At 35.9% G+C, this 27939-nt stretch overlaps 1 protein-coding gene across 7 annotated transcripts in view; it reads right to left on the reverse strand.

Moving 5' to 3' along the window:
- The window catches only part of LOC131673540 (zwei Ig domain protein zig-8-like), a 105338-nt gene that overhangs the window by 24609 nt on the left and 52790 nt on the right, over positions 1-27939 (reverse strand). For all 7 annotated transcript variants that reach the window (XM_058951595.1, XM_058951594.1, XM_058951593.1 and 4 more), the window contains one exon: positions 2085-2212. In XM_058951595.1, the coding sequence (XP_058807578.1) occupies positions 2085-2212 (128 nt within the window). The remainder of the gene's footprint in view (positions 1-2084; positions 2213-27939) is intronic.

Here is a 27939-nt window from a genome sequence, read left to right on the forward strand (position 1 = left end):
TTTTATTATCAATTAGCATTTTTATTGAGTCGTTGAAAAAAAGCCACGTTAAAAATTGCAAATTACTTTTAAATTGGTTCATTGTACTCGTGAAAATATTATCGTCTATCGATAAAAATAATCTTATTTAAGCTTCACAATATACTTTTACACTGTTCTATTAAGGGAAAGTAATTTAAACAAAGTTGAACAAATAATAGTCAGGAAGATGGAATTATCAAGACCTGTGGTGACCCAATGACTTGTTTTACCAAATTGGGTAGTTTCGAACTCTTCCTATCCGTACAGATGGCGGCAATACCGAGAATTTTGCATCAAAACCACATTATACAGCATCGACAAGCAGTACTGAATGTCAATTGTAAACATGGTAATTGTCAATAAAAGAAACTTGATCAAAAATTAAACTCATCACCAGTACAGGAATTGATATTATAGATACTTAATACTTGATGCGCACGACAGCAAGTCTAGGAATGAAATATTTCAAAGGATGCGTTCTTTATAAAAGCTGCGAATACAAAAGTATTTCGAAGTCGCGTACAAAAGCGCGCTCGAAAAAAACTTAGGCGGGCACTGTGAGTGCTGCTCTTGAGCAGCGCAGGGGAGCATTAAATAGCGACAAAAGAAATCACAACGTAAAGCTCGTTCGTGCGAATTTCACAGGGAACGTTGTTCTCTCTCACTCTCACTCTCTCTCTCTCTCTTTTGCGATCCTTTGTAGCGCACAACACACATTAGCCTTATACGCGCCGAGGCACGCGAAATATGTAAAAACTGACCGAGCTTGGGTCGGAGAGTGAGAGAGCTTTTGAACTAGACTGCTAAGTAAGGCCGCGTTACAGTGTGCGCTTGCTCGTGGGACGCACTTGTTTGGATTTATGCTTTCACGTGTATGCTATCTCGCGCGGAGCTGGCATGCGAACAGCCGCGTGCATTAGTCTGATTGTGCATACAGTAGCTTGAGAATCGAGCGCGTTTTATCTGGTTTATTAGGTATGCCGCGCTTTCTCTGTCTCTCTCTCTCTCTCTCTTGCTCTTTCTCTCGCTGTCACTCTTTTATTTTATTTTTTTTTTTATTCTTTGATGTATTCGCCCATGTGGGCAATTACCGAGACCTTTATCACTGTCTTTCAACGCTAACGTTCCTTTTATTTATTTCTTTTTTGATGCGTAACAAGAGCGGGTTCATTCGCTGTTTTAAGCGCACAGTGCTTTTCGGCCACCACCTTTTGCAGGCGAATGAGGTTCTCTTTGAACTGTGAAATGTTGCGAATGTTAAGTTTATATTTACGATTGACGTATTTTTGGCATGTGTGCGTGCGTGTTGAAATATTGAAGGAAATATCGATTTGGAAAACGAAGTGTAAAAAAAAAGTGTAAAGTATGTTTTTAAAAAGCGATAATTTAGCTGCGATTCTGGTGTAAATGGTAATAAAATTAATTCTTATGATAAATTTTATTACTTTGATTAATTTCATCAACTTGGATTGTTTGCAATATGATTATAGAAATGAAAGATAATTCTGTAGTGACATCTCGAGCTAATAACATTGACTTGATTATACAGTTTTCAATCCACAATTATGAAAAGACTGTAAGATCACCAATACAGCAGTCATATGACTTAAATAACGAGTAAAAATCACGTTATCTATCTCTCTCTCTCATGGCCAAGAAAATGTTCGCACCTGATAAACGCTCAACAATCCGTCAAATCATTAGCACGTCACAGCAAAAGCCACGGCGGCGACGCGCGGGAGGAAACGCTTGGCTTGATACGCTTACAAACTATGGTGCGACAAGTAAAATAATTCCCCGTCGCAACGTAGATAGCTGAAGCGGCTGCGTTAATGAAAACATCGTTATATAGAGCGTGAAGCAGGTGGTGCGGCGGCAAGGAATATCAAACTGATAAGAAACTTGGGGTCTCTCTCTCTCTCTCTCTCTTTCCCCTTTGCAGATAGGAAACTTGGGCGAAATTGCTTAACTGTTTCTATCTGTCGAGCTATTCAAGGCACTGGTGCGACCCCTTTAACACTAATGGCTTGTGAAGTTTGAAAGGCCTAGGTTAGTTTACTTACGGCGTTGTTGTGATTCCAGTATATGTAAGCCGGTGGCTCAGGGCTGTGCAGTACTATGCAGGTGAGGTTGATCGTGCTACCACGGTCGATGTACAGATCCGGTCCGCCTAAGATCTCGGTTACCGGCTCTGAAATTGAGAAAACACAAATTATTAGACAATTTTTTAGTGTTATTGTCAATTAGCTAACGAATGCTAATGTGTTTAAGGAGCTTCCTTTACATATTATAACAAATTAATTTTTCACTGATGAAAACATTATCCAATTATTGGAATTCATATTTAAATAAATTGTCAAGTATAATGCTTGTTTTTTGCTCAGTAATTTACAGTACTAGATTTTTAGAACAACAAAGGAAAAACGAATAATTAAATAAATCTAGCAACATTCATAACCTCATTATTTTGATACAATAAGTTATTGTTTAGTGAATTAAAATCTATAAATTAATAGTTCATGAAATTAAGTTCTTATATTTGTAGAAGATATCCACCTAGTAGTCAATATAAGAATTTGAACTAATAATAAGACGGACAAGGAGTGCTATTCTACAGTATTAACAAATAGTAACACATTTGTGCTGGTGTAATATTAGTTACCAATAAAAAAATTTGCTTAAAAATGAAATGAATTATTTAATAAATAGACTTTTTTTAAAAAAGTAGCATGGAAATATTTTGACGCGTTCAGGTACGTATAAAGTTGTCAAAATAATGTGCCTGAACGGTTTTATTTAGCAATTTTAGCTCAAAAATGGCAAAATATCATTTAGGAGACTCGTTGAGCTTGCCTCATTAATCATTTGGACCACTGTTTCAAAATTTATTTATATTTATTGTATTTTATATTGTTATCAAAATTAGTGCCAGATCAGCAAACACCAAACCTGTTTCCTCTACTGGATTACATTCTATTGTAATGTATTGGTATTTGATAAGATATTATTAATATATATTACTTTATTTTAAATAAATAAATAGTATTAATTTATAGCGTGAACAGTCTATGAATATATTTATTTTCAAGCTGACTCTTTTCAAGGTTTTAAATTTACAATTCAGGCATCCGTTTAGTAGCGAAATTTGTAATTTGAAAAATATTCATACATCGCACGAAAAGTTGAACTTCTAGCAACAAAATATTTTGCAACAAAATACGGATTTTCTCGACAATAAAATTTCTTTTCGGTACTATATACTGGTAATTGCACGTTAAAGTCAATCAAAAAGCAAACGATCAAACTTGAGAGAATATCCATCAAAAGAGGGTTAATCTGTAACTCTCGCGGCTAGATCTTCAAACTTTATAGCCATAGAGTCGCAAACAACACAGCCAATTTACGACTGAGTTGTACGTGTGGCGAGTGGTGTATGCCTTTCGACAAAGTACGCTAATCCGGGAGAATATACTGACAGGAAGAGATTCTCCCTTCTTCTCACTTCTCTCCTGAGGGACTCTAGAGTGGATATGTCGCGAAGGATTTGCCTCGTTACCCATCGCACTTGCTGCTCAGAGCCTGACTCAACGATGGACAGCATACATAATTGGGCGATATTTCTCGCCTAGTTGTTTAGCTGTCGAACTTACCGTAATTCATTTCTTTTTTACTTTCATTTCGACGATATAGTCTAAATAATTATTTCACTCTATCATTCGTTAGCTGCTCACTTTTACCTCGAGATATGAAGTTAATAAACGCCACGTTCAATTAAAAGTGAATTGAACGTTCAATAAAGCTAAGCAACTGACAATGGCAAATTTACGACGACAATCCACTCGAATCCGTAGATTTATAAAGAGAAAAATGGAGGAAAAAAAGGGCAAGGCACGCAACAACGTTCGCGCGGCATCACAAGTGCAGGTGTGTTGTCCGAAAATTCGATAAAAATCACGGAAGCTTCTTGGGAGCAAGAAGGTGAATTATTAGCCAGGTCTCATACACAGCCTTATGTGCTGCATGTGTACGTGAAACGACGCGAAAAGAAAAGGCTTGCTCTTGCGATAGAGGCTGCGCGATAAATCACGCGCGTGCCTCGAAAAGACGAAGCTTTGCCTTCGCGCGCGATTAATCTGCACTCGTTTTTTCCTCTCTCTTCCGATCGATACTCCACATTCCTTCCTTTTCTTTGCTGTCGATTTCGCGGACAATCCTTTCTTTTTTTTTCTATCGAGGTTCGAGGGTTATGAATAGTTTTTCGGATTCAAGAGAGGCCGTGGATTTTACTTCATGCTTTTTAATATTTTTAATTTCAGTTAATTGCGGCTACCGATTTTCATTAAGCTTTGGTATTTTCTCGTATAAAAAGTATTTTAGAAGTATGCTGATAAAATGATTATATTGAAAAAATAACGTACGAGTACTTCGGAATTTTTAAATATTCGGGCTAAATTTCGTTTACAACGTGTAAGCGTAGTTTGCCCTTCTATAGATATTGTGCTCGTGTGAACAGTTACGCACGATAACACATCTTTTCATAAAGTACACGTATGTTTATTTTGTAGAAAAAAAACTATAATACATAAGCGAATGATCAATAAATCAACAATAAACATTCAGTACATACGTGTTAAAGTAAAGATATATAATGGAAAACAAACAGATTGGTTACAACGGCTGAAATAATATTTTGGGAAAGCATTTACTGGTCGGTATCCATACTAACATAAAACAAACATTTCCTCTTGTCTCCCGAATATACATTTCCAAATGCGGTTCATATTGTCGCTCGAGCACTCGGTCATCAATAGCAGAGAGAAAGAAAAAAAAGGGATAGCAAACAAAAATCTATGTATTCCCTAAAAGGCCATTTTTGCAATGCAGACACGAAAGTTATTGCAAAAAAATATTCGATATATTCGTCCTCTAAATTTGCAGTTAGAATATTTGCTTTGTTTTTGACGACAAGAGATAGACAGAGAGAGAACCGCGGTCTCACCTCTAGTTCGGAATACACACCCAGCCAAACAGACAAATTGCATCACGCACGCCGTCAAAGCGCACCGCGAAATAACGTGACACACAAGTGTACGAAAGTGAGAGAAAGAGAGCGAGTATGGGCGAATATTTGAAATTGGAAGTGATACGATCCCTACTAGCGTATATCACCAAATTTCGATCGTACTATATTTTTCGACGATATTTTTTTGACGTTGCCCTCTTCAACACTTCATGATTGACTTTATGCTAATGACATCTATTATATTTCTTGATCAAGACGACTTTGACATGTAATTTTTGCTTATTTTTTCTCTTTAGTAAACGCTATCCTTTGTTGCTTGACGTTTCTTATAAATTTTAAATTATTACTTTATAAATATACAGAAGCTTAGCGCAGATGCATTTTTTAATGAAACCTGTGTACAGTTACGAGAAAAGAATTCCAAGGAATTCGAAACTAAGAATGAAGAATTAGTCATTTTTAATCAGCATTCGAAAAAAAAGAACAGTAATCCTTCCTCGATAGGTTACTAATAAATATTCTCGATAGCTTTATTCACCTGCGGATTATTTGTGAACTTATCGATAATTTCAATTGCTACAACTGAGTATCCTCCATACAGAATTAATATTATTTATGAAGAACAGTTCTTCCAGGTATGTGTGAATTGTTGACGCCCTTTCTCGTGCAAGCGAAGAAGAAAAAAGAAACCGCGAAAGCTTGTTCGTTCTCATTCAGGCGATGAATGCAAACAGTGTTAACATAGAAAGAGAGATCGAGGTACTAGTGGGCGAATAGGAAAATACAGGGCAAATAGTGAAAAATAGAACGACTCTTGTGGTCAGATATATATCGAGTGTGTATAAGGCAAAGCCGAGGGAAAAAATAGAAAGAAGCGTAGAATAACACGATCAGCAATCGGAAAATCGGGGGGAGAGGGAGTAGCTTTTGCAAGGGAATGAGAATTTTGTACTTGCGGATCGCCCGGGAAATTTCGATCTCGATTGCGGGAAATGAATCTCTACATATTCTATTTTCAGCTCATCCGTCGGATACGCGCTGTAGCTGAAAATTCGCCACACCGCATCTCTCTTTCTCGCTTTTCGGAGAGAGAGAGAGAGAGAGAGAGAGAGAGAGGCTTTACCTATTTATAAGCTGCATGCTATTTTCCCTCTCTGTCTGTCTCTCTCTCTCTCTCTTTCTGCCTCCTTCCTATTGCTCGTTCTTTTAACCTTTTCCAGTTCCTCTGAAAAGGCTTGCATATATACTTGGCTTTCCTTTTTCTCTTACAACTGTGGTAGATTCATTATATTATACTGTGTTCTATTATTCATCCAATAAATGCAATTTTATTTGAATAAGAAAAAATCATATTCTTCAAATGTTCAAAATCCAACGTTTAACCATTTTAAATCCAGCGGCTGGAATGAAAACGTTTGTCGTTTAAAAATTCTCGTAAAAGGCGTAACATTCGCAGAATGATCTCCGTAAAAAATATCAGGTGGAAATGTGTGCAGCAGCTCTCAATTTCTCGTTTTACGTGGACTGAAAAAACGTAAAAATAGGGTTTTTTTCAAACGGATGTACTATGCCCCTCGATGTTTCGCCTATAGATGTATTTGCGTACTCAGCGAGAAAAAATATACTAGGGTGAGAAAGGTATAACCTTTCATTTATTTGATGACACCTATCATCCATACTTTCGATATATACATTTTAACATCACAGAAAAATGAATGTCTATAAATTTGTTAATTTGACAAAAGTTCTGATGATATTGCTGAAGATCGATAACACTTACTCCAATGGTTTTACTAGTTCGCAATTCTTCTAGTGCTCGTTTTAATGACACGTGAAAAAATTGCAACGAGTTCCGTTTAAAGAAGTAATGTACATCACAGAACTTCGCATTTCACTTCAAACGAAATATGTTCTCCCAGTTTCAAAGATCCGAGATGGATACTATAAGCAAAAGAAAATTTACGATTTGAAATTTGTCGGACGAGTGTTCACTGCGTGATCTACGAACGCAGGTGAAATCGCGAATGCGCCGCGTATGTAGAGAGGATACAGTCATATGTTTCTCTCTCGAGTAATGATTTCCCTCTGAAGGCAACCTAAACTACGACGAATCACGAAATGCATTTTTCCAATCTCATTTCTACGGTACGCTTTTTATTTGATACACCGCGACCTAGTCTAGTACAATCATCGATATTTACTTGGCAACTTCATTTCCTCAATTCAAGGTATGTTCTATTTTATTTTGCTTAGTTTATCTTTTTTTTTCGTTTGAATTACGGTTGATGAAATCTACCGTTCTTGTACCTTACATTATAAATGCACGTTTGTTGTTTTTCTTCATATCGAATAATGTCCGAGGTGATGTTGAGATATGTGTTGTTAAGAGGCTTTGGTTATTTACTGTTTGTCTAATGAGAATATATCTAGGTAACATATTATAGTTGTGAATTTTTTAATTTCCATGCAAAATTCTTGATACTGGTAATAGTAATTTTATAAGTTATAGTTATATGATATTGCGTAGCAAAAATGTGTAACTATTAAATAACATAATCTCACTTTAGTAAATGTCTGAAAGCAAGTTCGAGTAAAAGGCGGAGGTGGCATGAAATTCGAAGGACCAGGTTACATTAAACATCAATTTGAAGAATCGTTTGAAACTCAATCGCACAGTCTATATCCTCACGAAAGCATTCCTTTCGGATCGTATCACATTTTTCCCAGCCCCATCGAAAATAAAAGTAAAATCGTGCCATCAAAGCGGTATCGATGACTCTTGGGGTGCGTAACATTCGTCTCGGCTCCATAAAAAGTAACGAACTTGACACCGTTGGAGGGCGCCGTACGCTATCTGAGAAAACCAGGAAAACGCTGAAGGGGCAGAAGAAGAAGAAAAAACGGCCGATGGTAGATGTGAGATAGAGGAAAAATTCGAAAAATAAATGGGAAAATGCGAGCGACGATTAGTCACGAGTTTAGTTCAGATTTCCAAAATTTAATCACGAGCAAACAGTTACTTTGCGATGGACTTCTGAAAAGGCACTTAAAATAATTCATTGATTCTTTAATTTCATTGAGTAATTTAGTAATGCTTGTCTCTAGTTATCACGATGACTGAATTATCATTTTCTTAGTTTATAGAAATAATTTTTTCTTCCTGTATCTAATAATATTCTGATTATCTAAAACTTTGAAGCTATAAATTAAACTTTGTTTAGGTAAACTGTAAAAATAATTTAATTGAATAATATTTTTTGCAAAATATTAAGTTTTTTTCAACTATCTTTATTTGAAATCTGTCTACAAAATGACAATAAGTAAATTTTATAAGAATACAATTAGTGATGAAATTATACATGTTGGTATACATGTTGGTAATTATACATGTTGGACAGTATAAGGCGTAAATGCACCTTTTTAATCTTCACCTGTGATATTAGTAGCTTATACGTATTCATTTTTGTGAGATTCGTTTACATAATGTTTAATGTGTATTTTAATAATAATTGCTGTTCCACGGGTGCTTTGTTGTCAGAGCGATTCGTATTATATTTACAATGTCGCATTATTTAAAAAAATGTTATGCATGAAGTGAGTTTAGGATATTAACATTATAGTAATATTATTGTTTATTAGACAAGTTTTTTGTTCAAGACTTTTTTAGCCTAATCCGTTTGCATTCCTAATTATTATTTTAATTTCTACGTTCATTTAATATTATTTACGAGCGTTGTAGTCAGATTAAGCATTGTATCTATAGTTTCCAGCTGACTGTTATTTACGAGTGATGGTTGAGTGTGTTTGTCCTGATTCCTCTTGTGTTTTGTAAACATTACTATTTAGTGCATACGCACACGTGAGATGTGCCCTAACGTTATTTTTGTCAATTTAAATTGCCTGTGATATCTACTTTGGTCTTAGCAAAGAAAATAGTTTTTGTGGCAGTACTATTTCTTGCGCTACATTTTTTATAGCTTGCTATATGATTGCCATTGAAGTTGGCCACTTTTTTTTAATTTTTGTCTGTAACGAACATTCGAAGGTAAGCTGATTTTCGGTGCATTGAACGCAAAAGGGAATTTTATGGCAGTAGTTTTTGGTGTGGCCAAAATCCCGGCAGTGAGTGCATTGCGGGATATTTCTCTTTTTACACGGCGGTTCAAAGATAATGATTTAATTCTGTTGTCTTGTGATCTCAAAGATTTCTTTATATATTATTTTCTTTTATTTTTAATTATATGAAGAATAGCGGAAGGGGTTGTTTTGATCTATGTTTGACGTTCGTGATTCTAATAACATTATGATTATGTGATTTAGTTTCAATTTTTAGTTCATTTATATCGACCGATGGGTGCATGTTTTTTAAGATAGCTTTGTATGGTTTATTTTCTTTTTAAATTTATAGCGTGTTTTTATTTGCTATTCTGTAACAATTAGGACAAATGCTTTTGGATTTGCTGTCTGTATTTTAACTTTAATATTTTAGAGAACTTTTATATTATAATTTTTTTTGGAAATTTTATCAAGTCATTATTTTAGAGATATTTATTAGACTGTTTACGAAGATTGGCGACGATCTTTGTATCATTCTTATTTTCCTTAGTACTGGAGAATTTTTGTTGGAGATATTTCCGTTATTTGTATTTATTTCTAATATTTTATTTCTTCAACTTTCTAATACTTCAAGTGATTTTTCTGTTTCTACTTGTGCATTCTGTATACCGAGTCAGTAATTCTAAATGCTCGTTTGTCTTTTCTTAATAATATTGTTATCTATAGGACTGCTACTATTTCTCTTGTTTCTTGCTAGTTTTTATTTAGTTGTTTCTTTTTCGCTTGTTTTCTCTAGCAAGGCCTTCTCAGAATTATATATATATATATAATTTTTTTACATTACTAAGTATAAATTAGCTTTTTCTGGATGCGGAGTTATTGATCTTGTAATTGAAATTTAAACACTTAAGTTTATAGCTATTTTCTAACTAAAACGATGATAATAAATATAGTACCCGTGTTTATTATTTGTTGTTGAATGGATGAAGTAAATCATAAATTTATGCAAACTAGAAGTAATTTATTAAAACGATAATTAATGAATACTGTTATCTGATAAACGCAATATAGGTATCCAGTTTGCTCACCGCGCATTGATACTGCTAGTTTATCAAAATATTCGAGTTTCCGCGTTCATCAAATAATCTGACCATTAAGTTAAAATTCAAATTATATGTGCTTATGTTCGAAAAAACGTGAATAAGTTCGAAAGGTTCGAAGAATATCATATATTAACGAGAAAAATAATTTTGGAAAATGATAAATGATTCAGTGTTGATACAGTTTATTCAAAAAATAAATAAATAATAAATAAAATAAAACGATAAAGGACACCGTAAATTCATTTTGTATTTTCAAAGACTACGTCTATTGCAAATATTTGAATATCTTATATGTAATCGAATGAATGAGATTTTATCAGTCATCACGGTAAATGTGAATAAATAACTTGATCAGATGCAATATCTAGATAGTAAAAGTTCTTTGTTTTGTCGTTTTTGAAAAAGAAATGAGTCCACACGCCGTATAGTATAGCAGTATTTCAGATCTCTTGGACAAAACACCTAGTTAAAATATCGTTAAGAAGCATAGAGAATATTTATACGAGAGAATTGTTTTATGTATAACCTTAGCACATAAATAATATCAGCGAAAAGCGCAACTAACTCTTATCAAAGTAATCACCGGAGAGGGAATGTTACCAACGTAAAAGAAGTGACAAAGAGAGAGAGAGAGAGAGAGAGAGAGAGAGAGAGAGAGAGAGAGAGAGGGAGAGAGAGAGAAAAAGAGCAGTCAGGTATATCAAACGTGAAAGCAGACGTGCTATCGCCGAAACACAACTACAAGCGCGACTACACTTTCATAATAAAGAGAGTCAACCCCTCCGTTTCTGTCGCCGCGCATACATATACTACTGACAAAAGCTTACGCAGCCGCGTTATCATGAATGGAATATAAACTCTCTGTGTCCCTGCACCGAGGTTTTGTCCGAGACAAGTTTTCTGGGATTATTATTTTATTATTATTTTCTTATGCGACTTCCGAGGGGTCTTTTTATTGTTTCTATTGACAGCTTTAACTGAATTGTGATGATGAACTCTGGGCTCATCAATGATATTTAAGAAATTTTTTAGGTAACGTGACCCTTTGCTTTGCAGTTAAATTCATTTCTTACACGTTTTACATTCTAGAAACCACCCCTGGAAATAAAGAGAAGGTTACCGTAGAGGAAATGTGTGCTGAGAAGCGATCTTATAAAAAAATATGGTTGAGTACATAAAATTCATAGGATGATAATTAAAAAGAGAGCGAGCGCTTCGTAAAATTGTGCTATAAACCATTACACACGTACGGCTTGTAAGCAGGTATCGATATAATACATACCGGTCGGGTGTAAGGAGGTGAAGTGGATTATGAAATTCTTCTTGATATAGCACCCTTTTATTATTGCTTGTAATTTTTAGTTTATTAAACCATTTACCATCTTTGTGAGTTCAGCTATAAAGTATTTTTCATCATAAAGCTTGGGTTGCCGGATGTACGTTATAACAGATTTATAGCGGGACTTTGTTAATTTTATGCCATACGTTATTTACAATCAAATAACATTATATAAACATATGTATTAAAAACTTGTTGCTGGTTTAATAATTTCCATCTCGTAATGAAAACAAGGTCGACATCGAGTTGTTCTATATTAAAAAATTCTATAAGCCTCAACATTGGATAACTTGGGCGCGTAAAAAATTTTGTCAATTCGCAGCCTCCTGCGAATTTATGCCTTTCATTTCGGTCTTGTTACCGAAATGAACGTGCTACTACCTCGCACTATCGCTCGCTCTTTTAGTTTTTCTCCCTCAATGCGCTTGCAAGCTTCACTATTCGCTCTCTTTTTTTGCGCGCTGTATATATTTCGTTAATATGCTCTCAGCGCAGGCCAGAAAATAAGAGCTTTGAGCTTTCGGGAGAGGAAAGTCAAGAGACGAGTTTATTATTCATGGAACGATGATTATTCGCATAACTTCCGCGATACACGACCGTTCACTCCGCTGAAGTTATGGCTTTATAATGCGATTTGCTCTCGTGTGAGCGGACGATCGCATCCAGCTTGATACGCTCATCAGACAGGTATTATCTTTTATTAATAGAGTCCGTGGCTGCTTCTTCGATTTTTTATTCAAGATTCGCTGTTGGTTTATTTTGCTTAATTATTTATTTGCATGAAACATGTATTGATTTGATTATTTAAGAATAAAACGGAGTTCAGCCTAACCTATAAATTTATTGAAACCATTATGCTCAATCTATTTCAAGTATTTGCAGATTATTATATCAATCCTCAGGTTATTGTTCATATAAAATCTCTTAAATAACTAAATGCTGAACGTACATCAGCCATAACAAAATTTCGCAGGGTATGGATATCCTCGTAGATTTTGTTACGCTCTCTCTCTCTCTCTCTCTCTCTCTCTCTCTCTCTCTCAATTAGGGTGATTCATGATGTACAAAAGAATGTGAGATAACTGAGATCTCTCATTTGATCTGCAAATTATTGAAGCACACTGGTTTTTACCGAAGCTCAAATGTGCTCCATTCTCTTAATATCTGCACGTATAATTAAAAAAATGTAAAAATTACCGGTAGGATTTTAAAACAGATAAATTTATTATAAGATTTTTTAATCGAAAATGTACAATCTATTTAAATCGCGAATATTGTATTGAATTTTTTTTTATCAAATAGCACATCCCTTGTAACAACATATAATAAATTATACTATAAAAAAACAATGGAATAAAAATTTTTCATTAAATGAACTCTATTCATATGGTTCAAAGAATATTTATTGTTATAAGCTAAGTTTGTGAATAATATCTCAGCAAAAAAGTAACGAAAAATCTCACCGGTCAAGCATTTCGCGAAACTAAATGTAGCCGAGTGTAAAAAATTATCGAAGGGAAAGGTTACGAGGGCAAGATAAATTCCTATTTTCCGTTGGAGAGAGAAATCACCACTTGATAAGAATACGCCTCTGGTCGAGCATTAAAACTTTATACTCGAAGCTTTCAATCCAACATTGTCATTGTTATCGCGCGACTTTTCCGAACAGGAAGAAGAACCAACTCCGTTTGACTCTATCGTTGTCTAAAAGTTTCGTCACTGTTTCTTAGAAAATATTCCAATTGTAATATCCACGTACACGTACAAATTCTATCGTAATATAGTGTTACGGAGATGGGACTGCAAGAGAACGCGTTATTGAAGCAGTGTATGTGCGTACCTGAAGTTGCTTTTTATTACTCCCCTCGGGCATCACGAGAGAGTTTATTATGTTTATCGTGTGCCTAACTAATATAAGCCCCCTAAGATGGATGCGCAAATTTCTAGCGTTCTCGGAGGAGGCCTAATCTGCGAACCTGGGACTTTCTCTCGCTCGTGCCATTTTGCAAAACTTACGCAGTTAGTGCGCCAACGATCAGAGTAGTCGACCTTGTTCTTTGTTTTGTCTCTCTGCTTGCTAAAATCCGATAGTTTCATTATCTAAGTATATACCTGCTTATAGGTTACGTCAAACTTTAACCCTTTCCCCTCGAATAATTCGATGTTTAAATAGCACGTACAAGTCTATTTTACATGGAGAAAATGAATAATTCGGCAAATTTTCCAGTTCGGTAGTTGAGAAAATTAAATTGTTTGCTTAAATTATGAGTTGCGGCTTTTCTTGTTCGAAAGCTGTGCAAATATTTTGTCAATTAATCAGGAACGGTAAGGGAATGACTCAATTGAGACTTTTTGCATAACTCTAACTTTGACGTCGAACTGAGTAATCGTGCATGAAGAATTTTCCTTGTAAGCCTTAATCAACCTTCATTATACAGTGACGATCATCTTCTCGTATAGAAAAGAAGCTTTATAGTATCACACAAAAGATATTCTGATTAACATACTCGCGAAAGACGAAAAGAGGGCGGGTTCAGGTGAAAATCGCTAGGGCATTCACTTTGCAGCACTGTCGTTGTCATTGTCGGCACAAAAGAGCTTGGCGCAAATTCCTTCATCAATCATTCACGCAAGCCGCCTCGTCGAAAATTCGGCGGTGGTCTCTCTCTCTCTCTCTCTCTCTCTCTCTCTCTCTCTCTCTCTCGTTGCGCCTAGAGTCCAAAATTGCATTTATGCTGCGGTTAGTTTGAGTTTGAAAATGTTCCATAATTCGTTTCGTCTTTAATTTTATTTATGATTCATTACAGTCTTCGAGGATTCTTGATAACAGTAGAAAATTAAAAAAAAATGTAACCGATTAAAATATTTCCATTGAAACTGGTAATTTATTATCGTTTACATATGAAAGTATAATTAGTACAATTCATTACTCATTCGAAAACTAAAATCTAAGGTTAAATTTAAAAGTAACTAAACGACTCAACACATGTACACACACATATACGCACACACACACATCCTCATACTATCTAGCTGCATAATTATAAAACGAGAAAACTGCCGAAAATTTCACTTGATAATACAAACTGATGGCGAAAATTTAATGAAAAAATGCTCGTCGCAAATGCGTTTAAGCAAGCGAGCCATCGAACGATCGTCACACCCTCAAACTAATTGCGGACCTTAAAATGTTCAGAGTAAAGAAGCGCTTAATACCCGCACTATACTATCGTTGCGGCACCTCCACAGCATTCGACGGAAAAAGAGAGCACATAAAAATTACCGGAGAGGTGGCTCCGAATTCCAGTGAGAGGCAACGTCGTAAAATCGAGTTACGCGGTTCACGCGCGCGCACGCTAAAAGCCTCATCGCTCGAGGAACCTTTACGAGGCCGAGAGAGAGAGAGAGAGAGAGAGAGAGAGAGAGAGGGAGAGAGAAAAGAGAAAGAGAGAGGGCGGAAGGGAGGAATATTCCCAGTACGGCGATTCTTCGTCGTTATAATCTTGCAGCGAACCTGTACAAGTGGTCGGCTTCTTTTCAGTCAGATCTTTCACTCCTCTTTTCCTTACTAGCCAAAGAATTTACGCAGGGACAAAAGACTCTTTCTCACGGTCTTTGTCGAGACGAGAGAAAAGGGAATTGAAAAGTTTTGCGAGCACGTATTCTTGTCCTACGCTGACTTTCCGGCTAACGTTCAAAGAAAGTTGTTTGTACGATGGATAATAGAGCTTTTGTTGCTGTTGTTGTTGTTGTTGTTGTTGTCGTCGTCGTTGTTGTTGAAGTGGTCGAAGAGACTTGGCCCTCGAATTTATTTAGTTGTTAAGGATCGCATTATACACTTCGGTAAGTGATCGAGTGTTCCAGTGATAAAATCAAAATTGTGAGCGTTTGCACGCGGGAAGAGCTCATCGCTGACCTAATATTTCTCCCATTCAATCACTTCTTCTAGATTCAAAATAATTTCCATTGAGTTAGCTGCACTGATTTCTTGATCGAAGAATTTTATTGATTTCGTATAAACTTACATTTCCACAACTGCTTTAGAAGAAAACACTTTTGGTAGATTACTTACAAATTCCACCTTTTTCAATAACAATAATTTAAAGAAATGTTACCAATACCGCTGAATCGTACAATCAATTTGATATTAAAAATGCGTTATCGAATGCAAACTTATCAGCAGCCAAGTAGTACAAGTCAAGATTTGTTCATCCAGAAGACGAGGCATCGCAGAAACATGCCCCAACAGTTTGAGACTTTACAGCAGCAGCATTCCGAGCTCACAGCATAATAAACTGTTGGGCTTACTGTTAATTCCCTCGTTTACTCGGCTTAGAAATCCAAGCGTCTTTCTCGCTCTCGCTCTCGGCATGAAAAATACAAGCCGTTACATTTTCACGTACATACACTATGCGCGCGAGCTTGGCGCGTTCTGTCTGAAATGAAGTTGCGAAGGAATGCCTTTGATAGAGAGGGAGAGAGAAACAGAGATGTACTTGCGCAAGATCCATGCGGAATCCGACCGAGCATTGCACGCTTTGGAATGACGAAGAGCAAGCTAGCTGCTAGTAGTTCTCGCGCAAGCATTCTCGGGACGCAGCGCGACGTGTAGTTATTCGATATTGTGGTGAAACTATACATATATATGAGCGCACGCACTGCGTTCACCCTTTGTTTCGATGTACTAACCATAGGTGGCTTGATTAATGCCATTAAGTAATTGTTACATTTAATTATCAAAAGTTTTTAGATTTAATGCTGATGCGAAGTCCCACAATGACATACCAAGAAAGCACTTTTCAAGATAGATACGTACTGTGTACCGCGCTATTGTTAAGAAAAAGTGCAACAGATAATACGTATCTGTCGCTGTGGGAGAACCGCTTTCAACAATTTTCTCTTTTGCACAACGCGTATAAAAGAAAATCTCGTATCATCATTTGCAAGCAGTAGATGTATGAGTAGCTCATTTGCCATGATGCATAAGTAGCTTAAGGTGTACAAAAGCTTTGTTGATTGTAAGCAGTGCGGAAGAATAGCCGAGCAAGAAAGAAAGGAAAGCTCGTGGTGAGATAGGCATTTCTAACAAATAAGAGCTAACAATTGCGTGTGCTATCAAAAGAAAGCATAAGACTTTCTTTTCTTTCGCTTATGTTAATATTTCATATATTTGGCTTGTAAAGAATTGTAAGCTTTTGGTGTAAATTGATGATAATATAAGCAGACAATAATGATATTTGCAAACAAAAATATCAAAAAATAACTTATCTCGTAATTTATTTTGGTTTCATTTGCGAGACTTTTATTTTATCTTCTTACGCACAAAAGTACCGAAAAAAATTACTTGCAAGAGTATTACTGGACTTTATGATAGGTAGAATTTTGTTTGAAAATCAATAAAATGATTATATTTTGTACTAGATTGATATTTGGACGTTTTAATTATTTTTAAAGTTTTACAAAATAATTCACAATGTCTTGTATAAAATATCAGCGAAGTTATTGATCGAAACCTCGTCCTCGTCTTTTAAACCGAATCTCTAACGAATGATCAAGTTACAATACTGAAATAAAGCAATAATTTTATTATGTGTTATTCGTGTGACGTTCTGGATGTCTAAACATCATAAATTGAATTGCAAAATAATCAAGGCGAAATTACATGCGGGCGATTAGATGCTTGCTCGCGATACACACACACACACACACATAACTTTTATGTAACCATATTTGAACTATCTCATATCCAAATTTTATGTTATATCTTTAAAAAATGTACCGAACACGCATAGGAATAATTTACTACCGCATCGCCGAATTTCACCTGCAAGAAAATTAGTGCCCGATGGTGACTGACGAACACACAGATGTGTTCTTTCAAATTTCCACGAGCCTCATTGAAAAGCAATAAAACATAGTTTCGTTTCGTCGTTGTACTTGAATGAATGACGCGTGCATTAAGTGTCGTACCTGATACGAAAATACGAGCGTAAGAAAATGCAACTTCGAAAATGTTTCTGATCCTTTGATAGTTTATAAGAAAAGATTGTAAGCAATCTATGCCAAATAATATAAATTTTGAAAGTAATAAGAGTTGGTAACTTTGGGTGCAAAAATAAGCACAGAGATGTAAAATAATAGGTTGAGCTGCAATTTTGAATGAGTTATGAGCAATTTTGTGTGATATACGCTGACATGAGTTGATTTTTAAATTCATCAGATTATTAAAACAAACAGTATGTAGAATTCCTTGAAACTTCAAATATAAGATTTATAAGTTGAATGGTTTGAACTGCACGTACGAGCGAAAGCCGCAGTTCGTAAACTCAAATCAAGAATGCACATTGTCAAAACTGATGTTAACTTGCGAATCAACCATTATTAGCAAAACTAAGCGACGCCCCACTTGACTTGCAAAAGAGAAAACTGACGGGAAAACGGGAGGGAAAAAACCTACACTTTCTCTTGACTCGTTAAACGCAACATAGACAGAACCTCTCGACCTTTCAATTAGGCAAGTCTCTTTTTTTCTAGAGCGAGATTTTGTCGTGCGTGTCCCAGAGTTGTCTGCAACAACTCATCAATCAAATTGTCATTCTAGGTTGGTTTTAAATTTTAATCTAAAACTAACGTGATATTATATATTCAATTTTATATATATATAATAATGTAGTATAGACTTTATTTGGAAAACTAAAGTGACTGCATACGCGTTTAATTAAATGTATACGCCAAAACACATAATTTCAATACCAGTGAATCTCAAATCCAAACACAACCATCGATAGTTTTTGAAAAGAAAAAAAATAGCAACAACGCACGATAACAGGGTATCTACGATATTGCCAACAAATAGGCACGAAATAATGGTATCAGTGCTAACGCTAGAGCGTATCGCAATGGCAACGGCAATTAGTCGACGGTAGTGAGAGTGTGTAATACTATTGGGTCAAGAAACGGCATTTGGCGCTAATAGAGGCACACACTAGCCTCCGTTAATCATTGTAACGCTGTGCGCAATTACGCAAGCGCGAGATTTAGCGCCGATTCATCAGATCGTCCCGATATATCGGCGCTCTACCCCCCCCCCCCCTCCCCTCCCCGATTAATTGCCTGAACGCGCGAAACACGATGTTATTCCATTTATCGGCTGCCGGTACTCGTTGCGATTTGTTTTGCCTGTTGCAATTAGTTGTAGCTAGTGATAAGGAAAATTTGAGTGGATGAACGATAGGATGTTTCGATTTTTTTCACTAATAATATGGGATTCTGATAAAGCAGAAATTATTTAAAAAATCTCAGAATGCCTTGTTTACAAGTTGACCTTCAGATGGTCTAGCTTTAATTTTTAAACTCGAATTATAGTTCATTGGGTAATGTAAATGCAATGTGTCTCGTATGAAAAAAAGAATAGTATCTGATCGTGTGTGATTGGTTTTTGATTAAAACGATAGAAAAAAGAATTAATTTATTATTTAAAGTTAAAGCAAGTTTCATTAAAAGTAGAAAAGGTATTACCTAAAAGTAAATATTACCTTATGGTTTTTCATTTCCTAGATGGTTTTAATTTCGAATTCTTTCAACGGAACAAATGCTACTTTTACAAAAACGAGAAAATGATACAGTTTCTGAGAGATTTATTATAGCCATGTTATCGTAATATGTATTTAATGACAAATTTTATTAGTTATAATTTCCTATAAAGCGATGTGCTTGAGAAAGACTAGTAATAACAAAGTCTTTTTAAAAGGCTTTTCTCATAATAAATTATTTTCATGAAGTGAAGCTGAACTTAGAAAACTGAATCGGAATTGTCATGTTTTTAATTAATATTTTTCTCGTAGTTCGAGTAGTAATGAATACAAAATAGGTCTCTTATTAAAAAACTCAGTATTCGAATGACGCGAAGGAAACCTAATAATCTTCGAATGAACGTAAAGATCAATCCGAACCCGTCTCGCAAAAAATGAAAAATTGGCATCACAAAACACGTGGGTATCCAATTCTATTTTATTTGGTTTATCATAACTGCTAATTTATTTGAAATTGAAATTACGTAAAATAAAATCAATCCTTTGTCGAAACCCCCATTAGATGCCGTCATGCATACATACATCTAACTCGACGACAGTTAGTTGCAAGTGCTGCCAATAATGAATCGATGGATGTTTATGAAGATAACGAGGGTAGGATGGCATTCACCAAGGTAATAATAGTGATTGTTCCATTAGTATTGGGCACATTGTGCATGAAATTAAATTAAGGGTTATCGCTGACGCTAATTGATTCTATGACTATTCGATCAATATTAACGGAGAATAGACTACCACCGCCACTGCTGACGCCACGCACTCCAATTTGGTTTGCCCAATGTAATCCATCAGTTACCATACTATCAATTTTGAGATTAAAGAATGTAAAGTATTAAAGTACCCGCTTTATTTCCGTTGATAAAACGATATTATTATAAAGTAACTTGATCTACATATATCGAAGCGTGGATGACTAGATTGCTGTTTTTAACTGTATTAAACGAGTAAATAGCACATACCGTTTCAACAATGTCATTCCGTAGAATATCGTAGAAAATGTTTCATATCCAATACGCCACTAAATGTACAGGTACGTGCGTTATTCCGTTGAAAAAGCCGCTATTACCCGCGTAAATTTCAATTTTAAAAAGTCTGGGAAATTATTCCACCACTTTTTGCCAGATATTTTTTTAACTCCCAAAAAGAGTCTAGGAACAGCAATCCAGCCTTTTTTTCAGATTCAATTTTATTTATATAAATCTAGGAAAATTTTGCCAGATTTTTGCCCTGGCTTTATATTTAATAAAAATAGTTTTAAAAAATTGATGTAAGTAGTTTTACTATACGATTCTATACACTGATTATTTTGAAAAAATTACCAAACTATTTATTGTTAAAAACTGTTTAAGTTTTACATGAAAGATTGAAGATATATAGAATAGCAATAGTTTCAATAGCAAATAATATGGGAAAAAGTCTGGGTTGCCGTTTCCAGACTATTTTTAGGGGGGTTAAAAAAAGTTTGGTAAAAAGTTTTGGAAAAATTCCCCAGACTTTGTAAAACTGAAAAAAAAAGTTTTCCATAGTGGCTAAAGTCAGACTTCCGTCGGACTTTTTTTTTTACACGAGTAACGAGTTCGTAGGATTAGTGTAGCGCATTCTATTTTATGAGTTAGTTATAAGTGATTTATTTTTGAGAAGAAAAAACAACCGCATGTACAAGCCAGTTTAGTCACCGGTAAAATATCCGGAATAAAAGATAAAATTGCGATGGTACATAATGGCCCAGGCAATAAAATTATTTAAGCGGTCACTGAGCGGCGTAGATCCTTACTCACGTTTCCATTTATTTTTGTGCACTCTGCAATGTCACCGCGTTTCTTTCCTACACGCGTGGCCGAGTTCGAGTTTCTATCTGTTTGGAAGGGCACTCGAAAAATTGTAAATGCTATTGATTCTGTCAATGCGTCACTGGAATATTGACGACAACCAAAATTAGAAAGTGTGCGAGTTTTGCTTTTGACTTTCTGTATTAATTTTAGGATACATAGTTATTCAGTTTTAAAAAATGAATTGTTTTTAAGGCTATTTATAATGCGTCGAAATTATGTAAATTATTATGAGTTGTATGCCTCGTAATATGCTCTGAACTGCTTTGCGAGCTTGATGACGTGAACAAGTGCACTGTGTATCGTTACCGTAACGCCCTTTTAGTGTCGCCCTCGAGGATTGTTTATGATTACCAAAGGTCTTTAGACCCCACGAGAAAACACGTGGTGTCCGGGCATCGCGGGTCATTCAGGTAGGCTATTGATAAATATAGTTTTAAGTCGTAAGGTGAAAGAGAAGAGCGAGCGAGAGAACAAAAATCGGAGAGCAAAGGCATGTATAGACTATGCACACCTAAGGCTTAGTGCCGCGCGGCTATAGTTAAGTGGGGAAGGTAGTTTTCGTTTTTCAACAGAATTCATTCGGTGTTTAGACTCCGTTTAGTCAAGTCACAAAGTCACTAAGTCTGACAATCTCCGTCGAGCTTTATTTTTATTTTGTACTTAGTTTTCCATTCAACATCAACTTGTGAATCAGTCGGCTTTTGCAGTGCACTGTAAGGTTTTTGATGTCTATTGATTAGTCATTAATTTAGCTTTTATTTTTATATTTTAGATCGTATTCTTTGTGATTTTAATTATTTAAATTTCATTAAATTAAAAAAAATATATCTAAAATTTATACTTCGTCTTTTGAAATTCCACTCAAATCGGAATAGCGGCATTAAATTCAATTGACTTAGAAATAACATTTGACAACTTCTGACTTATTGAATTCACGAATCCAACTAGATAATTGCTCGGGGCAATGGCGACAAATTCAATGAAATCATCTTCGATGTGGTAGAAGCTTGCGGAAGTTAATCTATTCATATCCATGTCTCTGCATAAGATTGACAGTAGAAACAGCGAGGAGGCTACAGAGCAGCAGCAAAAGATGATGACTGCGTTACGATGGCGAAGCGCTTTACGACGCTTCTCTCTCTCTCTATCTCCCTCTCTCTTTCTCGCACTCTCTTTCTATCTCTCTATCTTTCTCTTTGATGAATTTATGCATTTTGCGTTGTTCGTTTTCGAGGTGCAGCGTTAAACGACCGAACTTGCGGCGAGAATGTTACCGCCGTTGTAGCTCTGATCAATATAAAATAACCATCAAGGTCTCTGTATAAGGTAATATTAAAGCAACGTTCATTTTTGCACATTACAACGCTGCTGCTTTTTTCTCTTGTTAGGGATAGGCACAGTTGAGTATCTTCGTTACTTGCGTTTGAAAGTTTCATGATCGTTAGACCTTCCGTCTTGATGCACGTTTCGAATGATTTAGAGCATTTGCAAGTGGAAGTACGCGTAAAGAGATATCATTGATGAGTTGGATCATTAATTCAAAGCTGCTTCATCTTGCAATTCAAGACGATGATGATCATATGACTGCGAGTTCGTTTTTAACAGAAAGACGATCTTTTCAAGTAATTGCACAAAGCTCTGTCTGAGTTCAAAGATTTCATAATTGATTGTGAATCAGACGATTAAATTGGAAACGCTCATTAAGTATTGGGTTTCATAAAAATCCTTTGAGTAGATAAGAGCGAAGAGCGTCCATTCTTACCGCGATATAGAGAAATTTATTTCGCTGTATGCTGTATTGTAAAAATATAGTATCGTCATAACACGAATTAAAAAAACATAACATGTATTTTAATAACGACATATTGTTGTATATTGCTCGATTGTTAAAAAAAGAACAATTACGTTGCTAAGTTACTTTAGTTGATTTTTAGTTTTTTTAGTTAGTAGTGTTGACAGTTCGTTACTGATATGACATGCTCTGATGAGCTATGATGAGATATGATTTGCTCTGAGTTTTATAAATAAAGTTACCGTTCTTATTCCTTTTTATAACTAAAAATGTCACTTATTATTGTATGACTGTGGGAGTTTGACCATTTTATTTTATCTGCTTTTGAAATTGAGAATCGAATGCATTCGAGCTGTAAATTCATCAAGTATTTCACTGCAACCTGGAATATTTCTGTATCGAGTAATTTTATTATTCATATCTGTTATCATACACAACGTAAATGAAATATAAATAATACGTTTCAAAGTGTTAAAATTATATGTGCAAATGTATAAATAATAAGATGTTATAATCCTAAATGAATACAACGTAAAACTCATTTGCTTTTATCAAATTTCATTTCAACGCGAAAACAATATTTAGAGGTATGAACTTGATCGTCGGATTTTACTAGTCATCAAGACATCTAGCACGAAGCCGACGAAAGTTTTTGCATTTGCAAAACAAAAGCAAAACACACCCGCTTGGCTGTGCAGTGCATCAGCTTTATGAAATAAATATCGCGCCCACACGCAGAGGCCAACGTCAAACCCGAGAAATACTCGACGCGCCGTAAATTCTGCAGGCGTGCGCGAGCGCGACTTGATTGATGTATCTTCGGTACCGAAAAATAACAACGAAAAAAGTCGTCAAAAGATCAAGTCTCGCGATGTTAATTGAAAAAATAAACGAAGGAAGTCGAAAAGTTTGCGTGATAAATTTTAAGGTACAGAACGCGCGTGTACGTGTTAGTGTGCGCGCGCACGCGGTCAATATTCCCAGCGCCAACTAGAAACTTTCGCAAGTTGCGATCGCGCGAGTCCGCCGCTTGATGAATATAAACGGCAAGCGAAGCGTGAGACAGGATTTATACGCGATTCGAGGGGTGAGGCAGCGCGCACGAAAAGAGACTTCGCGGAATCACACATAATCGATGGCTTTTTACTCCGAATCCATTCGGCTTTCGACCTTCTCTCTCTCCCTCTCTCTCTCTCTCTCTCTTTCTCTCTCTCTCTCTTACTTGCGTATGCGCTTGGAATGAATACTCCAAAGTCGAATTTTCGACTGTGCGCAGGCTAATCTATTAGCGGCTTGCATGAGAAGCGCTTTGCCTCTTCTCTCTCTCTCTCTCTCTCTCTCTCTCTCTCTCTCTCTCTCTCTCTCTCTCTCTCTCTCTGATCCTTTTCGGGGATTGAGAATTCGTTCGTGCCTGACTTTTCGATGCTTTGACAAGATTTAGTTTTGACTCATGCTAATTGGATATTCATACAGCCTTTTATGGGATTTCGCAGAAAAGTTTTCAATGCAACTCGATGAATGTTATATTGTAACTTTAGCTTAATATCCTCGTGGGTGCAAATTTATTTTAAATATGATTTTTTTAGTGCGCGTGTAAGCTTTTCAAATTCTCTTCATTATATATTCTCATACAATTTTATTTCTCTCTCTCTCTCTCCTCTCTCTCTCTCTCTCTCTCTCCCTCTCTCTTTCCTCGCGTTTTTAATGCTTTTAATAATAAACGCTGGCAAAAGTGACGAGGATACGTAGAATTCAGTTTTCCAGTAAAGCACAGATAGAATAAAGCTCCGTTAGAACAACATTTTCATTTAATCAGAGCACGTAAACGCTCAAACTGGTAGAATTTTAATGAAAAACAAACGAACGAGGCATTAAAAAGGTAGAGGAAGAAGGGGGAGTCAGTGAATGAATCAAAGCGAGCGAGACCCGTCAATTGAAACGTTCGAGCTAAAGCGATTTGAAAAAAAAAATTCACGTTTTACGAACAATATGCTCACACATACACACATTTAGAGTTTGGCCTGGAAACTTTTTCATTTAAAGCTTACAAAGTGCTCGAAGGCTGGTGTAAAGCCTGGCAAAGGAAGCGGAAAAAGGGAATACGTCGCAGCGTTTTCTGCGTTTGATAAATTTTGCAGCCGCTACAGGGAAGGCGTGTATTAGTGTCTCTACCTTGCATCTGGCAAATTACCAGTGTGTTATCAGCTTTTCCTTCTACAAAGTAACATCGTACCCCTTTTTTTCAACGCACACACGTACGTTGTATGTTTGGCGCGGGAGTTAATTAAATCGAGAGCTAAGAATTTTCGTTGCGTTATTTGTCTGTATGCGTGCGTAACCTAATTTTACGGAGGGTGAGCAGAAGGAACAAAAAAAAATGATAAACGAGAATCAGGCAATTTTTTGAACTTTACCCATAAATTTATTTACGCTCGTGCGCGCGATACGACTAAAGTTTTGTCAAGGCGAGAGCCACGGCGACGCGCCATGTGGACGTCCATTCTTTATTTTCAGCAGTCACTTTTGCGCCTCGTCTGCACGCGTACAACACACATGCACTTATACTTGCTTTCTCTCTCTCTCTCTTTCCTCGTACCTACATATTTTAAACGTTTTTATTCTTTTCTTTGTCTTGGTTTCGCGCTTTATCTCATTTTTTTCCACCTCTTCCTTTTTAATCCAGGTTTTATTCAAATTTAGTACTCGCTCGTTTCTACGCCTTCTGGGGGCATATGTTATATTTTTTACAATTTTTGATGTCAACAATCCCTCCAGTCGCCAAATTTTCCAGTAACCTTTTTTACATAAATTTCCGAACTAATTTTCAAATGTAAAATTTGTACGTATTAATTCTATTTAACATCTACAAGTTTATGCCGATTGCCAAACTCAATGGATAATTTTTGAAAAATATACTGAAAATGACGGAAGCGAAGAAAATCTTTTTTTAATAAAAGAATAATATCAGTATAATGACAATTTTATGTATAAGGTAATGATGGCCGATAAAGAGATGCTTTTTCTTTGAGTAATTTCTAGTAATCATGCCACCAGTTTGATGAGACTCGCTCGATTGACGTCAGGGTTTTAATACAGTTGTACCTAACGAGCACGAAAGCCAGCAATATTCTTTGAAGTTACCACAAGTCATGTCAGATTGAGATGTGATTATGTAAAGCTCGCAGATTAAAAGCTGAGAATTCAGGAATAATAAGGGGGGAGCAGCTTTGTATAATACACTGATAAAAGGATATTGTACACCATATTTATTATTTCAAATAGATTTTAAGAGGTGGTTAGATTATAGAATTAAAAATTTAACATTCGAAGGTGATCATTCGGTAAAATTGGATTGCAAAATGATATTACTGCTGATGTAGAGCATTTCTTGCCTTGAACAGTAGGAATATGAGTTAATTTTTTCAGAAAGGTAGGTATATGGCTCTTAAATAACCGTAAAATTAACTTTTCACTTAAATGCAGTGCAATGGACCGGGAATTGAATGACGGGATGTTACATATTTTACGGATACTTTTTTGATTGTCGAAAAAATGGCTGGAATTATTAAACGTTCTATCTACGTATCGAAACAAAAATTTATATTTTGGTGATATAAAAAAGTATTGAGCAAGAAAGAAAAACAGAATATTATGAGCTAAAAGCTTTTAATGAAGTAGTTGGTATGTACTCTTTTTCATAATTAAATGTGCACGAATTGATAATGTTGAGCAATATATTCCTATGATATTTTCGCAGAATATTTGTCAGGTGTTTACAAAAAAATTCTAGCTATTGTTTAATTAATAAATTCCAAAAAATATTGGCATTGAATATACGAATTATTTAGCACAACAACGCTTTAAAATTGCTGAAAAAAATAAAAAATTCACTACTTCAACGATTCAGCGCCAACGCTGAGATTTTTCGTCTAAAAAGAAATCTAATTATCGCAAGCAAAAGCCATCATCATATAAACGTCACTAACGCGAAGTGAACGATTGAACAAAGTGATTAACGCCGTCGGCGAGTAGAATTAAAAATGGTTGGAGTACGGTGACGAGCACAAGGCATACGCGGGCGAGAGTGTACGGTTACGGCTTCGGTAAGTCAAATAAGTGTTTTACGGCTGAGTGTGAAATTTGCTTTCGCGCTTTACGAGTCGGCCGACGCCGCGCGAGCGCGCTTCTATTTATTAATCTTTACGGCTTCCCTTTTTCCTTCCGACCTCGAAGAACTTTATTCCTCGAGCACGCGAAAGATGATAACGAGGCTGCCAGAACTTGTCGCGCTTTCGAAAGTAATTATCTTTTATCGCCCCACGATTCCGATTGGTTTCTTACGTTCTTCATTTTTGTTTCTGACGGTCTTTGACCTCAATGCACTGGCGAAGTTGTATCAATAGGATTCGATTACCGTGTGCTTGTATACGTTTGTTGGGCAATAAAGTTTGTACTGAATATTTCCGTTGTTTTCGGAATAGATCTAAACTTTATTGTTGCCATCAATTAAGCTTGCACAACTACCCGAAATCTCACTTTTAACCCGAGCTTATATTGGTTGTGAGGTATAAGTACTAACCGTATTTGTGATATATGCAAGCATTCGTTATAAGCTGAACTTTGTAAAGTTTATACACCTCGGCGTGTATTTCTGCTGTTTTTGAAATCGATCGAAACTTCGTTGAGCTTGTATGACTCGTTCGACGCCGCACGTAACGAGTTTGACAAATCACATGCCAGTAGCTAGTTGCTCTTGATGTCAATTCGCGGCAAACAGCATTATAGCATTGTATATTATTCAAACGTTGATCATTGGTAAATTCGCAATGGACACTGTTGATTGACGAGTTGGCAATGTCCGTTCGGAATAATCATAATATGCAATTAAAAATGCACATGGCACAGCTTGTACTGGCGCGCACGCGCGGTGCGTTCGTTCATCACAAATAATTTAGGTTATGCTGAATTCCAGGTCCATTAATCAGACGTGATACGTTTGCTGCGTGTGCCATGACAGCGCGAAAACGTTTGCAATGATAAATCTACATATGTAGGCTGCTCGACGGCTTCTGTCCGTGTCTATGTGTGTATACAAATATTTGCGTTTTGCGATGCAGAAAAATTGCCCGAGTGCATGCAATCTTATCGTTTTTATCCATTTCCTCAACAGAGATGTTTTGC

The sequence above is a fragment of the Phymastichus coffea genome, unplaced genomic scaffold, assembly GCF_024137745.1.
Source record: "Phymastichus coffea isolate CEN01 unplaced genomic scaffold, Cenicafe_Pcof_1.1 PCOF00183, whole genome shotgun sequence".
NCBI classification, from domain to species: Eukaryota; Metazoa; Arthropoda; class Insecta; order Hymenoptera; family Eulophidae; genus Phymastichus; species Phymastichus coffea.